Source organism: Oreochromis niloticus, linkage group LG20 (genome assembly GCF_001858045.2).
Source record: "Oreochromis niloticus isolate F11D_XX linkage group LG20, O_niloticus_UMD_NMBU, whole genome shotgun sequence".
Taxonomy (NCBI): domain Eukaryota; kingdom Metazoa; phylum Chordata; class Actinopteri; order Cichliformes; family Cichlidae; genus Oreochromis; species Oreochromis niloticus.
The window spans coordinates 6,199,957-6,223,000 of NC_031984.2; the positions used below are offsets into that span (position 1 = coordinate 6,199,957).

The window sequence follows — 23,044 nt, forward strand, 5'->3', positions numbered from 1 at the left end:
TCAGAGCACTTGTTTGTACTTGCTAAACTTACATCCAGTTTGCATGTAGACTAATTTTTAATTTTGTTATTTATTCTTTACTTACTCTCAAACTATTAAACACCACCGAGGATGCAGATGAGAGAATAAAGTAGTGCTACATTTACATCTAGTCTACATCTAGTAGATCTTCAGAGGGTACTTCAAGTAATCTTGGTAACCAGCTATAGAGGATCCAGGTTTCAAGCTTCACCGTGATCCCATCTTGCAGGTCAGTTCCTCTCACACTCAAAGCTCCTTCTACCATCACACTTGGGGCTCGAGACTGAAGAAGTCACTTGGATGAGTGACGAAACATTTCTCCCACAAAACGCTACGTCCAGATGAACAGATTCAACTTTTGGAGATTTACTTTCCTGGATGATTGAGAATGCATCAAGACATTTACTAACTAACATTCACACATTGAGTGTTCTTCTAAAAAATGTAGCTTGATCTCTCTGAATCTTTAAAGAAAGTTTAATTCACCTTCATTATTCTACATGGTAGAATTAGCTCCAAGGGTCTCTTTCCTTTGTATAATGTTATTCTGGCATTTTAAAGTTCTGTCTCGCTTTCTCATTGTTTTCCATTAAACTTGCCTGAGTTTAAAAAGGAGGCGTTGTGGGTTTTGGTGTTGCCCGTAGCTCTGTTTCTCGTTTGTAAAAAGAAGACAGAGATCTCTGATCGTAAGTTACCCTATCTGTTTGATTAAGAATACAGTATCTGACAGTGAGTACACCCCTTGCATTTTTTGGAAGTATTTTATTATTTCTTTTCATGGGACAACACTGAAGAAATGACAGTTTGATACAATGTTAAGTATTTGGTGTACAGCTTGTATAACAGTGTAAATTTGATGTCACCTTAAAATACCTCAACATACAGCCATTAATGTCTAAACCGCTGGCAACAAAAGTGAGTACAGCCCCAAGTGAAAATGCTACTAGTTGGACCGTCAGACTGGATGCTAGGTATTGAAGATTCCATAGGTCCCACATCCTCTTCATTTAACCCCTTCTGCTGGGGTTACTTGCATGGTAGCATTCCAACAGCGCCCTCTTCTCATCTATTGGCGACTTGTGCCATCTTGTTCCAGAAGCCCACTTCTTATCGGTGTGTCCCGATTCCTCAACACCTGACCCGGACCTTGTTAATCTGGGCAACGTCTAAGTCAGAATGGCTTCAGTTTTCCGTCTCTTGCTCAGATCCAAGGTAGGCTTGGTTAGCATGGTGGGTATAGCATGTTTTCCTGCCAATCTTTGGTTCATCCTAGTTCAAATTTCTCTTTTGGTGCTTTGTTTTACAGTATTAATGCTGGAAATATGATATTTCAAATTTCATGATAGACCCAAATACAATATGGTATTTTATATTTGATTTCAGTTTAATTTTAATTGTGTTCTAAAACTTTGAAGTCCTTAAACTTACCAATATGCAGTTTATGTTGTTGCCAGAGTCACTGAAGACATACAAACAAAGTGCTGTTCATCAACATTTTGAAACGTAAGAGTTCAGTTTGAAAGGATATAATACAATATTTGTGAGTACTGCTGCATCACCACCAGGTGGTGCTTTTAAGTTAACTGAGGATTTTGTACATTACAAGAAAAGAGAAAACCCAAAAGAAACTCACTGGCACATTCAAATCTTTATAGTTTTTTTCTTTAAAGGGAAGAAAAAGGAGGAGTTTGAAGGCACAATCCATGGTATCAGTTTTTGTCTCTCTGGTTGCAAAATCAACCTTTATGGTATAAAATCCATATTCAAATTTAGACAGTATCATTTGTGTTGTTGTATCTGTGTGAGTGAAGAGTAGATTTGATCCAGGTCCCTGCTGGCTGGATCAAGGCTCTGATAGATCGGGTCATCTGGTGTGGAGACTGGAGAACAATTCTCATAAAGTGTAACCTAGGGGAGAAATATACAGATTTTATAAAACTGTGACACATTAAAATAGAAAATAATGACATGCCTTAGCTTTAAGCACTTGAGGAAAATTCCAGAATTCACCACCATCCTCCCAGACCTTTTCACCAGCACGATGCACCCAGGCATCACCACCATCATCTGCATGTTGGTAAAATACTTAGCTAACTAGACATAGAGAGTTAGACTCCATCCCCATTTTTTTCCATGTCACTCTACACCACTGCTCCTCGAAACCGAGCCTATTGCCTTACTTCCTGTAGAAACCAAACAGCCAGCTCATAAATGCTTGGCACAACAAAGAAGAGCCACCTCGACAGGACAAGACTCAGCTGTACATCTGCATCTAAAGACAAATGGTCAGATTTTCAAGGATGCCAGTGTCCACATTTTGGTCCAAGAAGACAGATGGTTTGAAAGAGCAGTGAAAGAGACCATTTATGTCCATCACTGACCTCATTATTAAACAGAGGGGGTGGCTTACGACATCAATTGTCAGCCACCTACAATGCAGTCTTGAGATCCCTTCCCAGGCACCTCAACCTCTACTCACATCTCGCATCACCTCAATAAATCCCATGATAAGCTGAGGCAACATCACACAGTGGCTTCACCCAAAACCTCTGGTGGTATTGACCCATGCTTTTCTCACACAGACAAAAAAAAAACCCTACATGGCAACATCCGATCTGCTGAAAATATCATTGGCTTCTCACTACCCACAGTGGATGACATTACCACATCCTGCTTCCTCGGTAGAGCCAGGAACATCATAAAGGATCCTTCACACCCTAGCCATAATCAGTCCTAGCTGCTGGCATCAGGCAGGCACAACAGGACTGCTAAAAGCTCTGCATCCAAACTCAGAGACATTTCTTTCTCAGTTCCAAAATCATAAACTCTTGTATCCATTAACATTCACTGAGTCACAGAGCCAATACAATCAATTTTGATTTAAAAAGAAATATTTGTGATTCCTTTGATCGATAACATATTGCCGCTGTTGTAGTTTGCAAGGAAGACCCAGATTTGTCTGTAACAAGTAGTGAAACCTGAAATATGTGCGATGCACACTGGAAACGGAGATCTTCACATTCAAAGCACAAGTTTCACCTTACAGCTACTACCAGCATGTTTCAAAAGGCACAACAACAAACAAAAAAAACTGAAATTGTATTAAAAGATTCATAAATGTCAACACAACACAAAGCTATCTGATACACCATTAATTTTAAAAAAAATCTGATTACTGCAACTTTAATTAAAGATGAAGTAGGGATTTGATACCAAATCAGAAATAAGGCTCTTCAAAAAAAAAAAGAAGAAGAAGAAGAAGAAGAAGAAGAAGAAGAAGAAGAAGAAGAAAAAGAAACAACGAAGATGGCTCGCCTCAGTCGTGTTGTGGTCGGGGTTTCTCCGTCTGTTCAGACCTATAGCAAAAACATCAGTTAATTATAACTTCACAGTCATGAGGACAGTAGAAAGAGCATCACTTCCTTTGAGGTGACAGTGCTGACCACTGCACTACTGGGCCACCTAACTATTTGAATGAGTTACAGTATCTCACAAAAGTGAGTACACCCCTTACATTTTTGTAAATATTTTGTTATATCCTTTCATGGGACAACACTGAAGATATGACACTTTGATACAATGTAAAGTAGTCAGTGTACAGCTTGTATAACAGTGTAAATTTCATGTCACCTCAAAATAACTCAACATATGGCCATTATTGCTTAAAACCTTGGCAACAAAAGTGGGTACATCCCTAAATGAAAATTTCCAAATTGTGCCCAAATAGCCCTTTTCTCTCCCTGGTGTCATGTGACTCATTAGTGTTACAAGGTCTCAGGTGCAAATGGGGAACAGGTGTGTTGAATTTGGTGTTATTGCTCTCACACCCTCTGATATTGGTCACTGGAAGTTTAACATGGCACATCATGGCAAAGAAATGAAATGAAATGAAATCCTGAAATGCGCCAACAACATTGAGAGTAATGCCCCTTAATGCTCTCTGGTCGCTATGGTAACACATAAATATTTCTTTCAAAATTAGACACACAACTACAACATGGGAAAAGACCCAGGGAAACCGAGTTAACGATAAAAACCCTGAAAACCATAAATTTCACACCCGAGCCTCAACTCTTGCGGCCCAGTACCGGTCCATGGCCCGGGAGTTTGGGACCGCTGGTCTAGGATATAAAAATATACCCAACACCCTAAAACTGAGCTGCAGCACAGAGCCCAAGACCATACAACAGTTTCACAGGACAGGTTCCACTCAGAACAAACCTCGCCATGGTTGACCAAAGAAGTTGAGTGCACGTGCTCAGCGTCATATCCAGAGGTAATCTTTTGAAAATAGATGTATGAGTGTTGCCAGCATTGCTGCAGAGGTGTGGAGGGTCAGCCTGTCCTGTCAGTGCTCAGACCATACGCCACTCACTGCATCAAATGGCTGTTGTCCCGTGAAGGGAGCCTCTTATAAAGATAATGCACAAGAAAGCCTGCAAACAGTTTGCTGAAGACAAGCAGACTAAGGATGTGGATTACCTGTGGCTTATTTGGTTCAGATGGTGTATAGGATGTGTGGTGGCAACCAGATGAGGAGTACAAAGCCAGATGTGTCTTGCCTCCGGTCAAGCATGGATGTCATTGCTGCATGAGTGCTGCTGGCACTGGGGAGCTAGAGTTAATTAATAATAATAATGTACACTTTATTGATTCCCATGGGGAAATTACTTGTTTTTCCTCTGCATTTGACCCATTCACTCACTGAAGCAGTGGGCAGCCACTAAACAGGAGCTCGGGGAGCGGTGAGTAGGGACGGTACCTTGCTCAGGGGTACCTCAGGGTAGCCGTTCAGTGGATTTGAACCCCCGACCTTCCGATCATGGGGCGACCACTCTACCTACTGAGCTATTAAGCACCTGTGGGGCATTCTCAAATGGAAGGTGGAGGAGCGCAAGGTCTCTAACATCCACCTGCTCCATGATGTCATCATTGAGGAGTGGAAGAGGGTGCCAGTAGCACCCTGTGAAGCTCTAGTGAACTCCATACCCAACAGAGTTAAGACAGTGTTGGCAAATAATGGTGGCCACACAAAATATTGACACTTTGGGCACAGTTTGGACATTTTCACTTAGGGCTGTACTCACTTTTGTTGCCAGCAGTTTAGACATTAATGGCTGTATGTTGAGGTATTTTAAGGTGACATCAAATTTACACTGTTATACAAGCTGTACACCGACTACTTAACACTGTATCAAAGTGTCATGTCTTCAATGTTGTCCCATGAAAAGATATAATAAAATATTTACAAAAATGTGAGGGGTGTACTCACTTTTGTGAGATACTGTATTCTTAATCAAACAGATAAGGTTGGAAGGTAACTTACGATCAGAGATCTCTGTCTTCTTTTTACAAACGAGAAACAGAGCTACGGGCAACACCAAAACCCACAACGCCTCCTTTTTAAACTTGGGCAAGTCTAATGGAAGACAATGAGAAAGCGAGACAGAACTTTAAAATGCCAGAATAACATTATAGGAAGGAAAGAGATCCTTGAAGCTCAGACTACCATATAGAATAATGAAGGTGGATTAAACTTTCTTTAAAGGATCAGAGAGATCAAGCTACATGTTTTAGACAAAACTCACCTGTGACAACAATCTGAAAATTACAGCATGACTCCAGATTCTCCGATTCATTCAAAGTGCAGTTGTACATGCCTGAGTCTGAGTTTTTCAGCTGTGTGATGCTCAGATAAAGAAAATCGTTGTGAATGCTGTATCTCCCCCTCTGAGCCATGTCATTAGTTGTTTGAAAGAGAGTAGTTGTTTCGCCATTTTTCTTACAGAACAGTTTCTTTTGTCCAGGAGAAGAACATGTGCATTTGATTGTGATGGGCCCTCCTTCCGTTGCCGTAAGAATGGGAAAACCAGTGTTTCCATCCTGCAGCGCTGTTGAAAAATCATTAGTTAACATTTTCCTGTAAGTGTGCAGTGCAAAGCTAATTCCTTCTTCAGGTTTCCAGGTTTACAATTTGATTTGGTTATTCAGATTCAGAAATCTATACAACATTATCTTCTACTAAAAATGTGTAAGACTTGTAAAAAAAAAAAAATACCTGCAGCCCATAGAAAAAGTATCAATGTGACCAAAGTTTATTGCTCTTCATCTGTGGATTGCATTTTGTGTAAGAAAAGGCAATGGATGTGGAAGAGTGCATCCACGAATGTTTTTATCAGCAAGTTGTTTAATGGTGAAATACTGTTCTGATAAGTCTGTGAAGGTTCTCAGTCATCCAGGTCATCGTAGTCTAAGGAGCTTGGAAAGAAAAGTGTCTGGACTTCTTTAAGTTGCTTGAAGACGTTTCATCTGAGAAGCTTCTTCAGTTCTAAGGTCAAATGATGGAGAGTCCCAGATTTAAACCCTGTGGGAGTGTCCCCCCATGAGGGATAATGGACCCCCTAATGATCCTCTACCTAGTCACATGAGCCAAGGTGTGAAAACGGGTGTAGGTCACAATCAGCCAAGGTTTCGGGTGAACTCATTGTGAAACCTAGCCCCACACTATCATGTGAGTGGGCGTTAAGGCGTCTGGGAAGGGATCTCAAAACTGGACTATAGATGGCAGACAGTTGGTGTCGTAAACTACCACCTCTTTTCAAAGATGGTTGTTCTCAGTGGACATAGATAGCCACAGCGGACATAGATGGAGTCATCACTCCCACCACCCTCTGAAACACAAACTTGGAGTAATCAAGACCCTACAACACTGGGCAGAAAATGTTCCATCTAAGCCTGAAGGGAAAAAGAAGGAAAACACACATGTAATGGAGGCTCTTAAAACATGTGGTTATCCTAACTGGGCCTTCATCAAGTCAACAAAGAGGCACCGAAAAAAAGATCAGACAACAACTGGGGAGGATCAGAAAGAGAAACACAATATTGTTATCCCCTTATGTAGCAGGTTTATCAGAAAAACTCAGGAGAGTCTTCTCCATCCCAGTGTATTTCAGACCCAGCAACACTCTCAGACAAAAACTGGTACATCCCAAAGACAGAACTCCTAACCACGAACTTAACAACGTAGTATATGCTGTACAGTGGAGCGAGGAATGCTCAGACCTCTACATTGGAGAGACCAAACAGCTACTTCATGAACGCATAGGACAACATAGAAGAGCCACCTCCACGGCACAAGACTCAGTGGCCCATCTGCATCTAAAGGACAAAGGTCTTTTTGAGGACACCAATGTTCACATTTTGGACAGAGAGGACAGATGGTTTGAAAGAGGCCATCTATGTCCACTGTGTGCGACCATCTTTGAACAGAGGCGGTGGTTTACGACACCAACTGTCTGCCATCTATAATCCAGTTTTGAGATCCTTTCCCAGACGCCTTAACGCCGACTCACATCCTGGACCTTTTGACCTCAGGAAATCGCATGATAGGGTGGGGCTAGTTTTTACAGTGAGTTCACCCAAAACTTTGGCTGACTGTGACTTAAACCCATTTTCACACCTTGACTTGTGTGATTAGGTCATTAGGTGGTCTTTTGTCCCTCTTGGGGGGATAGTACCACAGGGCTTAAATCTGGGACTCTCCACCATTTGACATTAGAACTGAAGAAGCTTCTCGGATGAGAGGAGAAACATCTTCAAGTAACTTAAAGATGTCCAGACACTTTTCTTTCCAAGCTGTTCTGATAAAATAAAATAACATGTTTTAGACCAGCGGTCCCCAACCCCCAGGCTAAGGACCGGTACCGGTGTGAGAGTCATTTGGCACCGGGCCGCGAGAGCTGAGGCTTGGGTATGAAATTTATGGTTTTCAGGATTCGTTTACTTGGTTTCCCTGGGTCTTTTCCCGTGTTGTAGTTGTGTGTCTTATTTTGAAAGAAATATTTAACTGTTACCATAGTGACCAGAGAGCTTTAAAGGGCAGAGAGGAGGATGTTACTCTCAATGTTGTTACTCTCAATGTTGTCGATACCTTAAAGGCAGGTCAGTGAAAATATTGTTTGACATTAAACCGGTCCATGGCCCAAAAAAGGTTGGGGACCGCTGTTTTAGAACATAAGGAAGCCTCTAAATTTAGTGAACTTGTCATTTGCAAAGGGGTTTTCCTAGCTGCTGTCTAATAAAAGAAAAATCCACCCAGTCTTCTTTTGGTTGAGTGAGCTTCCTGTTTTATGAGGTCAGAAGTATCTCAGCTAAAGCAACATGAATAAAACCCAAAAATGTGTTAATTTAAAAAGACCAAAGGAAGCAAAATGAATATATACAAAATATATTATTTCCTTAAAGTAAATGAAAATGAAAGTGAGCTCCCATGGTGGAGGTTTGCTCTTATAGTGCTTCATGTTAATGTATGGTGTTATCCTGAGTATAAAGTGATTTCGAACTGTGCTTTAAAAGGTGCTAGACACTTATTATATAAGTTATTATTATTATTGCTGTTATTGTTATTAGTAGTAGTATTGTTATTATTATTGTTATTAAAATTGGAGCTTAAATTAAAATTGATTGACAATGTGCACAAACTTACTGGTCAACTCTAAATATGTTAGTAAGTAAATAAAGAATAACATATTACAAAGATGTACTCACTGATGAAGATGAGGAAGATCAAAGTTTGGTATACCGTCATATTGAGAATCTGGTTTCATCTGACGTCTCGTTTTTCGCTTGTGAACCAGGAACTCCTTACTTCGATTAGTAATGAAACTCTCTTACTCTAATCTCACCCTCAGCAGTACTTTGTACAGTTTTTCCTATACTACAGCGTATTTTTCTTTGAAAGACAGCTTTTGTTTGATTTCTCAGCAAACCAGACTTCGCATAATAATGAGCTATAACATGCTGAGGGAGTTAAAGATCATTCACCAAAATAACTCTCTGTAGAATTCATATGATAAGGAAAAGTCCAGTTTAATCCCTTAAGAAATGTCTTCATGTGTTTCAGGAGCTGATGCATTGATCAAATCTTAATCACCTCTGCAGAAAAAACAAGGCTCAACTTGTAGATTCATGAGAAGGTTACTTTAATGATTTGAGTCATTGTTATAGAAATAACTCCACAGGAAAAGCATCATAGTGGCGTCATTTAAAGTTTGAGCCAAATTTAACTTTTCTAAGAACCATTTTCTTTAACTACCTTAAATACTGTCACTTCCTTTTTTCAAACCTCTGTATGCAATTGTTCTTATATCTTATAAAGCACAGATTAATTTTAAATACCTTCAAACTTTTACAAACATGATTAGAGGAAGTGAAAACGTTCCTAGTAAGGCAAGAGTAAATAAAAAAATGTTGTGGGTGAGTTATATTCTAAAAACAAACAAACCAAAGGTCACTTCTGAGGATGTTTATTGTTAGTAAAAAGAAAGTTAATCACAAAATCACCACTGAAAATGATCAATAATAACATTAACTAAGCCTAAACAACAAGTTAAACGTTTTAAGTCAAAACAATTGCATTATAATGAACTTTAATGAGTTTCTTAGACCAGTGATTCCCAAAATGTAGGTCTCACAGGAGTATCATGAATGTAATGCTCGTAAACAGCAAGAGGTCATTTAAGGAAGTGTTTGCTCACAGGGGGTCGTTTGATGGTTGGGGTTTTCTCTGTACCACCTTAAAATATAAAGTGTTTTCAGGTGACTGCTGTTGTGATTTGGTGCTATATAAATGAAATTCAATTGAATTTATTAACTATACACTAAATAATCATGTTATTATGTCCACATTGCTAGGCTGGGCCCTATTTTACCTTAACTGCAATAATTTCAGTCCATAATGACATGATAGCATCACACATTGCTGCAGATTTGTGGGCTTAACATCAACAATGCGACTCTGATTCCAAAACAAAACTTGCTTTACTTCCTAATTAAGCTTCAAACTCGAAGTTGCATTTTCCTTGCACCGCTCCATCAAAGCTTGCTTTGTAAAAACACACGCTACCAATGATGCCTGAAGCAGTAACTGCTTCGGCCCTCTGATTGAATCGCATGACTGGTCCAAATTAGTCGATACTGCTAAGCAACGCAAAATGCTTCGTAACGGCTCATCAGTGCCATGTGAATGTGTGTTTTCGAATGCTGGAGAAAGAAAAACTGCAGAAAAGATGTTTCTCAGTTACAATCTTTGAATCCCCATACCATGTACATAACTACACCCAGCCCTAGTTATACAAGCACAGCTTACCATCGCATCACATCCCCTGTTTCTCCAAGCATGTCGTCTTCCAGCTACTACGTTACATAAGTTTACAGAATCAATTGGCCAGTCAATCCATCTTTACAAAATTGTATTTATATCATTCACACAAACCCTAGTTACACTCAGCACATGATTATTGAGACATTGTTTTGGTGTCTCCTATTTTGCCACTGTCACTTAAACAAAGCTTTGAATGAATGAACCCATTTTCAAAACAACTCATGAAGTGGTCTGATACTGATTGATTGCTTTATTTGCACATCACTACTAGCAAATAAGAAAGAAGCGAAACAACTTCACAACTTCTCATCCAGTGTTGTCATGCATCATGGGGCTGAAGAATGACAACAGGTTTGGTTAGGAACAGACTGACAGGGGCTCACAAAACATAAGAACAGCAGGAGAGGCAGAGAATATATGTAGAAGAGCGGATTAGGGTAGAGTGCACACACCTGGGAGCACAGCTGAACAGCATCAGTCTAACTAGACAGGGGAAGCAGAACTGAACATCATGCACACAATACGTGGGACTATTAAAATAAAACAGGAACTAATGCACACACTGAGACCCAGAATATGACACGTAAACTTAACACAGGAACCAGAAATAAACAGACATGGCGACATGTCTTACTGGGGGCACAAAAGGACGAAGACAAGACAGAGATGACACTGGGACAGACTGGGCACGAAAAGGGAACTAAGATAATTAAACAAGAACCAAGAACTAGAAATATCTCTAGAAGTAGAAGAGGTATCTCATAATATTTGCAAAGAAATAAATCATATGGTCAGAACAGGCTCAAAATACTGCGTCGGACACCCAGGACCATGACAATGTGTCTCCGGACAAATGATCCATCACCGTTGGCTTGTGTGGTCTCATTAAACTCATTAAAAGTCAAGGTCCATCTGCAGACAGGATCGTGTGTGTTATTGTGCCTCCATGAGTGTGGAGTAGGTTCAGTCCTTGTCCTTGCAGGTTGCACCAAGAGTAAGATAAGTTCAGCCTTCACATTTGGAGGTTGGAGAACAGTCATCATAAAGAACCATCTGGGGAAAAATGAATAAATAAATAAATTAGCAGAAGCTGTCAATAGACAGCAGATTTTCACTTCAAGTTGTTTTGTTCATATTTTTTTATCTATCTATATCTATATATAGTTTCATATTGTATACATATGTTGATTCTTTTCTCTGTGAAAGCTTTCAAAGTTTATGTGGGTATGCTCTTTGCAGGGCCAATATTTTAACTGCCACAGATTTAGATAGAAATAATTGATTTACAAAACCAGTGGTTCATCATCATTGTCATTTTTATGTTTTTTAATTTAGTTTGCATTTTCTATTTTAAATTCAATTAAGTTTTAATTTCCAGTGCGAGTCAGTTTGTTTGAGTGTGATTAAAAATTAGTTTTAGCTATACGTAACTGTGGTTGCCAGTGACAACGCTATATAAAGGTACTATAAAACATTATATTTTAAAACAACTTCAGAAAAGCATTCAGCTTTTTAAAGAGTTAATTCCTTTAGTTAACAGAAAGTCACTGACTGTGTCTGTCTGTGCATTGTAGTGGGGGTTTCACTGAGCTTTGCTCTTTTTTGTAGTCAAAAGGCTTAACAAAAGCACAGACTCTAAACCAAAACACCAACATCATGAACAATAAAACCAAAACACTGCAATCACAGAACTGAGCAAGAATGAGGTGACAAAATTCTGATATTACTGGTTTTAACATTACGTAAAGATTTTTGATTGACTGTTAATATAATTGCAGATTAGTGAAATTTTCAGTAAAAAGAAAACTTTAAATAGAAACAGAATTCAAATGAATGATTGCTCTTGGACTGAAATAATTTTCTCATGAACATTAACCACAAAGATGACCATCCAGTTAATCACTGTCCTTTTAAAACACGGGGCTGAATTGGTAGCATAATGTTTATTTAACTTTATAGTCTATATGTGTTTTTGAATTGACTTGACTTGAATTGACTGCAGTTTTAGTGGATTTAGCAAACTGTGAAATCACTCCTTTCTTTTTATTAAATAGTACTTTGTTAAATCGTTACAGAGAGAATAAACAAAGAGAAGTCACCTCAGTCTGGTTGTGGTCTGAGCTTCTCCTCCTGTTTAAATCTGTAGAAAACACATTACCATTGGCTAATCAGCCATGGGACTGTACCACTGAACTACTGCCCCACCTTTTAATAAATTCTCTTTGAATAAATTGTTCTTAAAGGTGCAGAAAGAATCGTTTGGAGGGTAACTCACCGTTAAAATGAACTGCCCTTTTTTCATAGATGAGCAACAGAACAACAGGCAGAAGAAAAATAACCAATACCAGTATTATAACCACAGGCAAGAGGATACCTGAAGGAAAGAAGATGCAATTAAAGGAGCCAGAATAACATCCACTATATACACAGCAGAGTAGGTAAGAAAGGAACTCTGTTCATGTTCGTTGGTTGAGAGAAAATCTTGTAAAATGTAGAATAATGAACCTGAACTTGCAAGTGATGTTTTAGGCTGTTTGGTGCTTTCACTGAAGGCTGATAAAGGTAAGGTACTTCCTGAAGTAAAACTCCGTGTTGGTGGTGGTGGTGGTGGTGAAGAGAGATGAGCTGACGAAGAAATAGGTTTCACAGGTGATTTAGTCTTGAAAGTAGTTGAAGCTATGAACAAAGAAACAATTAGAACAACACTTCTTGCTCAAAGCAGTCTGTAACCAAAGAACGTTCACTAATAGTCTAACAACACAGGGGTTTTCAATGTACGATAAACTAAATACACTTAAAATCCTCAGAGACACAAAGGTTTTCATGACTTTCTGTAGAAATTTACCTTCTGTGACAACGATCTCAAAATCCCAGTTTAAAGATAAGTGATCTGAAGGTGTTCTGTCCAAAGAGCACCTGTACCGGCCTGAGTCAGACTTTTCCAGCTTAGTGATGCTCACATAGACAACTGTATAAATGAGAAAAAATCCTTCTATATATTTAATACTATATCTGCCACTCTGGGCTGAATCATCTGTTGTTTCAATGAGAATATTTCCTTTTTCACATTTTTCTTTACAGAAGAGCTTCCTGTTTCCAGACAGAGTAAATGAGCATCCAACTGTGATGGTTCCTCCTTCCACTCCAGTGCGGATGGGAATGACTGCATCGACAACACCCTGCAGAGCTGCTGAAAACACAAAAAATCATTAGTTACTGTCTGTACTGTAAGACAGCACTGCTTTATATTTAAAGATACACATATTGCTTTAATTTTAAACAATTTAAAACATTAAAAACAATTCTGTTTACAGATACTCTACATAAAAACGTGACTCATGATGGCAAAGATGTAGATTGCTGAGAAGTCTTTCAAAATGAATGACACCAAAAGTCACACAACGATTTTTGGATACATTAGTTCTGAAATTAAAAGTTACGAGTAGCTCAAAGTAAAACTCCATACTGTATTGCAGTTGGCTTACAGAATTACTATAACTTACACTTATGAAAAAGAACGCTTTCACATGACCCTGTTTACTCCTGTGATTCAGTAGCTTGCTGAACCACCATAGCAGTGGTACCCTGAAGTCATTGCTTCTAACATAAAAAGTGTTTGTTTTGGGTTTTTTTTACTTTTTCTGTCTTTCATATCTTTGTGGACAACTTTTGGCCCACTCTTCTTTACAGTGTGGGCTCTGTTCAGTTGAGCCTTACAGGTATTCATTTGTGCAGTGCTCTCTTAAGTCCCACCAAAGCATTTTAATCAGGTTGAGGTCTGGACTTTAACAGGGCCATTGCAATATCTTTATTCTTTTATTCTCCCTCAAAGGGAGGGAGTATCAAATTCGTTCCTTTTGTTTGTCTGTTTTAGAAATCCATCCATCCATCCATCCATCCATCTTCTTCTGCTTATCTGGGGCCGGGTCGTGGGGGCAGCAGCCTAAGCAGAGAAGCCCAGGCTTCCCTCTCCCCGGCCACCTCCTCCAGCTTGTCGGGTGTTCCCAGGCAAGCCAATAGATATAATCTCTCCAGTGTGTCCTGGGTCTGCCCCGGGGCCTCCTCCTGCTGGGACATGTCTGGAACACCCCACCCAGAGGGGGCGCTCGGGAGGCATCCTTATCAGATGCCCGAATCACCTCAACTGACTCCTTTCGATGTGGAGAAGCAGCAGCTCTACTCTGAGCCCCTCACGGATGGCTGAACTCCTCCCCCCATCTATAAGGGAGAGGCCAGCCACCATTCAGAGGAAGCCCACTTCCGCCGCTTGTATCTGCGATCCTTGTAACGTTCTTTCAGTCACTACCCACAGCTCATGACCATAGGTGAGGGTTGGCAGGTAGATCAACTGGTAAGCTTCGCTTTTACACTCAGCTCTGTCTTCACCACGATAGACTGATTGACCACGATAGAGTGTCCGCTTTACTGCAGTCGCAGCACCAATCCCTCTGTTGATCTCCCGCTCACTTCTCCCGTCACTTGTGACCAAGACCCTGAGATACTTGAACTCCTCCACTTTGGGCAGGAACTCGTCCCTGACCTGGAGTGCGCACTCCACCCTTTTCTGGCTGAGGACCATGGCCTCAGAGTTGGAGTGGCTGATTCTCATTCCCACAGCTTCACTCTTGGCTGCGAACCATTCCAGTGAGAGTTAGAAATCTATCATTCAAATTCTTAAAGATATCATGCTTTGTGTGATGGTAGATACCAACAACAACCCAAGCTGATTTAAAATCGGGTCAAGGTCAAGGTCACACCATTTTGGGGGAGTCTTATTTTTAGGCTTCTGTTGTGACTTTGGTTGTCTGCTTGGGATCATAGTGTTGTTGCGTGACCATCAGCTCATCACAGTGATAGGGGGGATAAGGTAATAGCTAACCCTAAGGCTAAAGCTGATGCTAAAGAGGATGATGAGACAGACAAAGGGTTAAGAAACCTCACATTTCAGAATATACATTTTAGTAGCTGTACTTAAATGTGTGCCTATCAATCTCAGGTTATGTTGGCTGATTAGTTTTGTCCTAATCATAATGTGAAGCATCTGATCCACTGATGTCATTTCAGTTGCTGTGTAGAAGAAGCTTAAAAAAGATTCTTCTAACTTATTCACAACAATAAAAGGAGACATTGAAGAGAAGCCTGGAGCCTGTGAAACTGCATCAGTATTAGACAAGCTGCCCACTGTTCATGTCTTTGACCGTGAAATGAGATTTTTGATGTGTTGCTCAATAAGCACAGCTATCAGTTTGTGAACAAGGCTGCAATCAGCAGTTTACTGCCGCACTGTTGTTCCTCTTTAACTTCAGTCTAAAAAAAACAAACATGTTTGTCGTCACCAGCTCTACAAGGCATGTAAAACTATTTACAACACATTTTATGTAGAATGAAAGGTACACTCTGTGAGTAGGTGGGGATGTTTCAAGCTATTTGTTGATTATAGTCGAATAACCCACAGATCACCTATAAATAAATGAATAAAGTAACAGGAAACAAAGAGGTGGATGTACTTACTGAGGAAGATAAAGGAGATCAAAGTGTGGCAGACTTTCATTTTGATGCTTTGATCGTTTGTCGCTACCTCCTTGTCCTTCTTCACTGGCAAACCCGAAGCGTCTTGTTCTTTTTATGTTTGGGTTCTTCTTCTAAACACAGGACACACTCAGCCCTACTCTCCTCCCCATCTCTCTTTACCCCCTGCATTTGATCGTACTAACTGATATAATACAATGAAAGGATAAAAAATTAAAGCCCCATCTAAATGTTCAAATATGTTGAATTCATGTGATGACAAATGATCCAGTATAATTCCTGAAGCGATTTCTTCACAAATTTCAGAACTGGAGTTTTTGGTGTAAATTCAGATCTTCTACTCAGTAAGTATCAGTTTTTTTTAGTAGCAGTGAAAGACTTACTAGAGCTGAAAACTATTAATAACAACCAATTAACTAAAGAAGAACAAGTTAAACATAAAGAAAAAGAAGATAGTGTTTAAATACAGTTTTTGTCATGGATCCTATGTGTTAGCACATCTATACAGAATATAGTGGTGCTTCATAAACAGATGTCAAGTCATGATTCTGTCTAAATCTCTTTATGGAGTTTTGTCTTCTGCTGGGAGTCGTTCCACAGCAACATCAGACAAATATACTTCATCAAAAAGTCACCAGATTTTTTGGCAATTTTATACTTCCCTTTTTGACCCATTATCACAGATCAAAATTAAATAAATAAACATAAATAAAAATCCCCCCCCCCCCCCCCCCCCCTCCATGAATCAGGGTCTGTGTCTCCCACGGATCCCGGGGTGTGTGTGTGTGTTGCCAGGTAGCTTTTGTTCTCTGGTAGGGTCTCCCATGGCAAATAGGTCTCGGTGAAAGACTAGACGAAGGCCCTTATGAGTGTAAGCTCAAGAGAACAGCTCACCCTGCCTGGGATAGGGTTACCAGGGTCCTGCCCAGGAGCCAGGCCTGGGGAGGGTGCCCGAGGGAGAGTCCTTGGTGGCCAGGTGGGACCGGAAGAAAATGGGTGGATGAAAAAAAAAATCCCTCCAAATAAATACATGAAATTGCTACTTTTTTTTTTCTTTTTCTGTTGTAACCATCGTCAAGTAGGTTATGTTTTTGGTAGTGTTAACATGTGTATGTATCATTCTTTCTGTATGTAAACACAATAACTCAAAAAGGTTTGTGTGAATTCTAATAAAACTTTGGTGGATGTTTGCACTCTCAGAGTGCTTCTTGTTTTTTGGGGGGAGGGGGTTTGTTTTCCCCTCAGGTATGTTCTCAGAGTTTGGAAAGCCTGTTTGGAAAGAAGACATACCAATATACCAATGTTTATTATTGCTTTGCAACTTTACAGATCAGTTTGATGAGCTGTTATTTAATCCTGATATTTGTGACTACTCCTGCAGCACCCCCAGGTGGCGCCTTTGAATATAAGATGAGCTCTAATTTTGCACCAGAATGAGAGGTTAGAAGAGTCATTTTAATCCAAAAAAAGAGAAAGAAAACATTCATTACTGGCATAAAATGCTTAATCTGTAAAATCTTTATCTTTTAGTAAAGTGAAGAATAAAGAAGCGTTTAAAGATGTTGTTTGTTGTATCTATCTGTGTCTGTTGTGACCAATGTTCCCTCTAATTTTTCACGTGTCTGAGCGAACGCACAAACTCCCTGAGCGGTCCCTTGGACCACTGTGAGTGACATCAGACGTGTGCACTGTGGTCACGCCAGCATCTAATCCATCCAAGTTACATGGTTTATTAAAATAATCAAACTACAGCATTTACATTTATGTTAGACTACTTTTAATTAACTGCTTTAGCCCACTTACAATGAAAATTTAAAAAAATCTTGTTCATGACCTGTGTAGTATGTTAACACTATTGGAAGTAAAAATAACTTTAACTCCAATTTTGAAAACACAACTTTCTTTCTTTCTTTTTTTTTTTTTCATAAAGCTCTGACTTGTATTATGAGTCTGTGGTCTGGGAGAGTCCTGTAACTCTCTGTCTGCAAAATACAGTATATAATGACCAATGTTGGGCAATTAATTATATAGTTACTTCTTCAAAAAAGTAACTCAGTTTGGCAAACAACAAAGTTTTTTGCAGCTATTTTTTTTTTTTTAATGCAGCCAAGGCGTTTTTTTAAATAAACATTTCAAACTATTTACAGAACAATCAGCTGTTCTGCATCAAATCTGATGCCACACACAAATTATTTGTGCCACTCCAAAAAATAATTTCTGTCCAGTATGAGATAAAGGAGAACAACAGCCTGACACCTGCAGGCCTGACAACAGGAGCTGTATCACTCCTGTAACACCTGTAACATTCAGCAGCCGCCTCATTGTTCTGACACACCAACAAAACTATTGACTACACTACACACTAACTACACACTAACTACACACTAACTACACAAGATTTGCGCTAAACGTCTCAAATCTCTCACATCTCAAAACACCGCCGTCACTCCTAAAACTTCCCCCTGTTTCTTAACAGCTAGATGCCACGTTGCCATATCATTTTTTGATTGGTCGACACGGTACTTTTTTCGACCAATAGGAAAGGGTGGGTTTTTTTTGGTTTTGTTTTTGCTCACAGGCGGAGAGTGCTTTCGAGCGTTTTCCTTATAAAATGCCGTTTTTACCGTTTCTTCCCGCAGTAAATATAAACAACTACAGTATTCAGGAAGAAAACCAAACATTGCAGATATTTTTATCATAACTCTGGTTTTACGTGGCCTATCAACACAATTTAAAAACTGGTATAAAGTCCACACTTTTTCCATCAATTGTTCCGTCTGTCCTGCTCACATCTCCATTGGTTGTACACGTTGTCATTAACGTGGCTTCACTGCACATCAGCCACGCCGCTTTGCTAGCTAAGAACCGGTGTCGGCAAGTAAGGACGCTGTCATAGCCTGTCAACGACGTTGATTGGCTGCGTATATACGAATGTGAATCGCATTATTGGCTGGACTATGGGATAAGGTGGCATCGTTCTAATCTCATACAGGAGCAGCCAGTCACTTACTGACTAACACTGCAAAACAGAATTGTTAAAGTTTTAATTTTAATTTCAGTTCAGGTTAGATTTTTTTTGTGCGCAACGCAGATTTTCTGTGTGCAGAGACCGTGCCAGCAGTGCGCAATTGCGCACGTGCGCAGCTTAGAGGGAACATTGGTTGTGACACATTCAGGCCTGAATGCTGGATTATTTGTGCTTTCATGTCTGTTTAAGTGTAAGGTACACTTGGTCTTCATCCCTGCTGGCTGGATCCAGGCTCTGGTATACTGACTCTTCAGGTGGCAACGTCAGAAGATTCTCATAGAGAACAATCTGGAAAATACACAGAATGATAAAAGTAACCCTTTTAAATCAGAAGCTCTTGAGGTTTGAGGTAAACACAAGTGGCACCTTTAAGTGGGGGAACTCCAGGCCTCAAGGGCTGATGTCCTGCAGGTGTCCTTGATCCAACACAGCTGATTCAAATGGCTAAATAACCTCCTCAACATGTCTTGAAGTTCTCCAGAGGCCTGGTAATGAACTAATCATTTGATTCAGGTGTGTTGACTCACGGTCGTATCTTAAACCTGCACGCACCGGCCCTTGAGGCCTGGAGTTGCCCATCCCTGATATATAGTGATAATAAGGACTACAATACCCAGAATGGCTCCAGGCATTCTGGGTATTGTAGTGCATAGAATGAGGCAGTAGGAATAGTGGGAATAGTGCCATCATTGTCGTTGTTCTGGCAGTGTAAAAAACTTTTGGGCCAACTCAGTGTACTATAAGTGCTGCTCTATGCTGTTTATAAAAGATGCAAAACAAGATTCCTCCTCCTGCCTTCATTTGTATTCGTCATGTTGACATTATAAACAATATACAGATTCTGTTCACATTACCTCACTCTTTTTATAATTCACGATTTTCTGTTTGTTCAAACCTGAAAACAGGAAAACACAGAAAAGTATTAGACAAACATGAAATATTCTTAGATGTAAGGCTGGTTGGAGACTATACACTCTGTGCACTCCACAAATGTCAGCAGTCAGTCACAGGGTTAAAAATCCACACCTTTAGAATCACCAATCAACTTATCATAAAGGTGCCAAAGAGGTGAAACATAACTCACAAGAGTCCGTAGTCTTCTTTTTGCAGATGAGCTGCACAACAACAAACAACACCAACACCACCATAACTACAGCTATAACCACAGGCCAGAGAAAACCTGCAGAGAGAAAAGAGAAGACCAAAATAGGGGAGAATATAATCTTTGTATAAAAACTACTGTTCTTATATATGTATGTATTTATGTATTTATGTATAGAAAAGAAAACTACCCCTTCATGTTTCTGGATTGAGAGAAATAACTTGTAAAATATATTTCAATGCACCTGAATTTAGAAATGTTATTTCAGGCTGTTTGGAGATTGTTGTGGAAGTTGACAAAGATTGTGGGCCCAATGTTGATGCTGCAAACAAGGACACAATCAGAAACATTACTGATGTAAATAAGTTACATATTCTCCTTTTTTAGAGAGAGGTTAAGGAGCATTTTAATGATGACTAGTAAAAACTCACCTTCTGTCACCATGAGCTGAAAGCTATCAAACAAATATGGATCCAAGTTTCTGTCCAAATAGCACCGGTACAGCCCCGCGTCAGATTTTTCCAGCTGTGTGATGCTCACAGAAAATACTGCATGACGTGTTGGAAACTCTTCTTCTTTGTATGTCATAAAGTATCTGCCGCTTTGAGCTACAACGTTGGCTGTTTCAATGAGAATGTTTCCCCTTTCACATTGGTTCTTACATAAGAGCTTCCACTTTCCAAAGATATAAAATGAACATTCAACTGTGATGTTTCCTCCTTCCACTCCTGTATGCATGGCAATCTTTGCATTGTAAGGAACAGTGTTTCCATCCTGCAGTGCTATGGAAAAGATTAGTAAATCATTACTATCACCCAAATAGATATTCGGGTGTGATGATAATTTGAAGATCAACAAATTGATTCACCAGTAAATCTCTGTACATATATCCATATTTCCTAACACCTGAAATACTATATTAACTTTTTTAAGTTTTATCAGCTGTAATTAATATTTATAATCTCTCTATGTTCACCTAGGTTGATTTTCTTGCTTAATTTTATCCTTTAACCATCAACTAAATGCTGATGTTCTTTTCAGTGGATACTGAAGCTGAAGAAGTAGTTACTTGTAAAAGTCTGCTTTGTTTTCACAAGTATTTACTCCTCAGCTCCACCAAGAGGCTAATTCTACATTTATTAACTTTATAAAGTGCTTTGACAAAATTCAAGTAGCACTGTGGGAGTGTTGAGGGTGCTACAGCACCCCCTGTGTAAAGCTAAGATCACTGCATTCCCTGTCAAGTGCAAAAATAAATAAATAAATACACAATGTAATAATTTAATAAAATAAATAAGGGCGTTAAAACACTTAAAATATTATTTGTCTAAGAAATAAATGAGTTGGACAGTTGTGATAAATAAATCAGTAAGGAATAATGATTTTCCAAACATATGGTCATATGATTTTACACGTAGCCTCTTCATCACCATTAACAAGAAATTATGCAAAATGATCTGTCAGCTCATTTTGCATAATTTCTGCCTGGTTCAAATTACCACAGCTGTGATAATGAGTTATCCCAATAGGACAAATATATATATACATATATATATATATATATATATATATATATTTTTTTTTTTTTTAACTACAGCTCATGTAAATGGAAGAACAGGAGATTAAGGAATTCCATCCCCCTGTTTATAGAGGCCAAAAATGCATGCAGTTGCTGCTGTGTTTACCCATATCAGTGGCCTCATCCAAGTGAGCATTATTGACAGGCCACCATAATGCAAAAGTGACTCATGCACTACTGTTTGATCAATGTCTTCACAGACATTTTGAACACATCAGTGCCCCTCATGAAGAAATTTATCACCAAGTCACATTATAAGTCACAATATCATAAGTGTGCACCCAAATGAAGGTAAGTATTTGGCTAATTATGAGCTGCACCGCACCCGTTTAACATTAAGCAGTAGTTCACCACTGCTGCCAAAGGGTGTTTGATTATGTTGTAATATGTTGATTATGTACCTCAACCTCACGACTCTTCCTGTGGCTCTGAATGCACGTTAACATAAAAAAGTTTGGTTTAGAAAATGCGAATATAGCTGGAAAGGGCTCTTTGGTTAACCAGAATAAATGTGTTCCTGATGGCATTTATGATTGCCTATGAAAAAGAACTATGTATAGGAGAATGCTTTTTACTTGCAGCAACACATAGTAAAAAATTATTTCAGACTAACGTTTATAGAAGACACAACATTTATGTGTAAACTATTCTGACAAATACATGAAATGGAAGAAAGAGACAAGTGCTGTCAGAATGATAAAGGTAAATTCTACATAGTGACTAATGAATCTTAAAAATTAAATAAAATAACAAAAAACATTAAAAATAATACAGGTAAGTGTACTTACTGAGGAAGATGAAGCAGATAACAGTGTGACAGACTTTCATATTGAGACTTTATCACTGACTCCGAGAATTTCACTGTCATATCAGAAACTCCTTCTAAATGTTGAAGTTCTTCTTCTAAACATACACTTGGCCCTAGTCTCCACCCAACTCTTTGCATCATTTCTCTTAATACAGGCACAGCAGGACACTTGATTTCGCTAAGTCACTGTCAAATGACTTTGAAATAAAATTTTTATCGGTATTTTTCCTTATAAAGATATGAAGTATGAAAGGTTTTTTTGTTTAGTTTTTTTTATTATAAGATTAACTGTATGCTCTTTCGTGAACCCGCACAACACCCTTTAAGGTGTTGTAATTACTTTGAAATTTCACAAGAGAAATTGCAGGGAAACAGCTGCTATGAGGAAGCAGGCTGAATGAGTATATCATTTTGAAATTTCTAAAAATGCAAGAACATAAACATGCTGGTGGCAGAAATGCATTTTTGTTTTCAAAAAAAGAGGGGGAAAGGACATTTTTCTCTTCCAGGTGCTGGCTGTTTTTTCATTTGTTTGTTTGTAATAGAAATGAATACCTAAATTTAAAAATGTGCATTCTGAAACTAGACGAAAAAGTAGCTGATATAAGCGCATCTGAAGGGCTATTATTTTGAAATCCAAAATTCCATAAAGTAACACTGAGTGTGTACCCTGTCATCTACTTTTCCACTGGTCTGTGGAAACAAACTTTCCTTCCAATAGCATTCAGAATTCACACACAAACAAGATCATGGTAGCGATTTCACAAGGCTATTATTATGAAATCCAAAATCAGACTGACGTGTGATATTGACTG

At 39.1% G+C, this 23,044-nt stretch overlaps 2 protein-coding genes and 1 long non-coding RNA gene across 5 annotated transcripts; all 3 read right to left on the minus strand.

The window, feature by feature from the left end:
- Window positions 1-945: 945 nt before the first annotated feature.
- LOC106096708 (uncharacterized) lies at window positions 946-8,790 on the minus strand. 2 transcript variants are annotated; one of them, XR_002057577.2, is made up of 5 exons: window positions 8,569-8,790; window positions 5,610-5,912; window positions 5,348-5,440; window positions 3,337-3,377; window positions 946-1,929 (listed from the first exon to the last, which is right to left on the minus strand). It is a non-coding gene; the product is annotated as an uncharacterized LOC106096708 (long non-coding RNA). The 2 variants fall into 2 exon arrangements; XR_002057578.2 differs by lacking the exon at window positions 8,569-8,790 and adding an exon at window positions 6,080-6,148 and having other exon boundaries at window positions 949-1,929.
- A 531-nt stretch (window positions 8,791-9,321) lies between these two features.
- LOC109196122 (uncharacterized) lies at window positions 9,322-16,067 on the minus strand. Its single transcript, XM_019349416.2, has 6 exons — window positions 15,695-16,067; window positions 13,029-13,370; window positions 12,689-12,859; window positions 12,459-12,557; window positions 12,283-12,323; window positions 9,322-11,236 (listed from the first exon to the last, which is right to left on the minus strand). Exons 1-6 carry the CDS (start codon window positions 15,732-15,734, stop codon window positions 11,189-11,191), a joined length of 741 nt encoding a protein of 246 aa, XP_019204961.1. The 5' UTR covers window positions 15,735-16,067; the 3' UTR covers window positions 9,322-11,188.
- Window positions 16,068-16,996: 929 nt separating this feature from the next.
- On the minus strand, window positions 16,997-22,330 carry LOC100694103 (uncharacterized). Of its 2 annotated transcripts, none has more exons than XM_025901468.1 (7): window positions 22,210-22,330; window positions 20,274-20,624; window positions 20,087-20,164; window positions 19,825-19,920; window positions 19,595-19,635; window positions 18,881-19,028; window positions 16,997-17,307 (listed from the first exon to the last, which is right to left on the minus strand). In XM_025901468.1, exons 1-6 carry the CDS (start codon window positions 22,247-22,249, stop codon window positions 18,915-18,917), a joined length of 720 nt encoding a protein of 239 aa, XP_025757253.1. In that variant the 5' UTR covers window positions 22,250-22,330; the 3' UTR covers window positions 16,997-17,307; window positions 18,881-18,914. The 2 variants fall into 2 exon arrangements, with proteins under 2 accessions (XP_025757253.1, XP_019204965.1); XM_019349420.2 differs by having other exon boundaries at window positions 16,997-17,299; window positions 18,873-19,028.
- Between the last annotated feature and the right edge of the window lie 714 nt (window positions 22,331-23,044).

Coding starts and splice junctions, on each gene's coding strand:
- LOC109196122 (XM_019349416.2), bottom strand. CDS start 15,734: ATGAAAGTCTGCCACACTTTGATCTCCTTTATCTTCCTCA. Junction 12,860..13,028: donor TGAGATCGTTGTCACAGAAG/GTAAATTTCTAC, acceptor CTTTGTTCATAG/CTTCAACTACTTTCAAGACT. Junction 11,237..12,282: donor CAGACCACAACCAGACTGAG/GTGACTTCTCTT, acceptor ATTTTTCCCCAG/ATGGTTCTTTATGATGACTG.
- LOC100694103 (XM_025901468.1), bottom strand. CDS start 22,249: ATGAAAGTCTGTCACACTGTTATCTGCTTCATCTTCCTCA. Junction 20,625..22,209: donor TATCTGCTTCATCTTCCTCA/GTAAGTACACTT, acceptor TCTTTTCCATAG/CACTGCAGGATGGAAACACT. Junction 19,029..19,594: donor TGAATTATAAAAAGAGTGAG/GTAATGTGAACA, acceptor TGTATTTTCCAG/ATTGTTCTCTATGAGAATCT.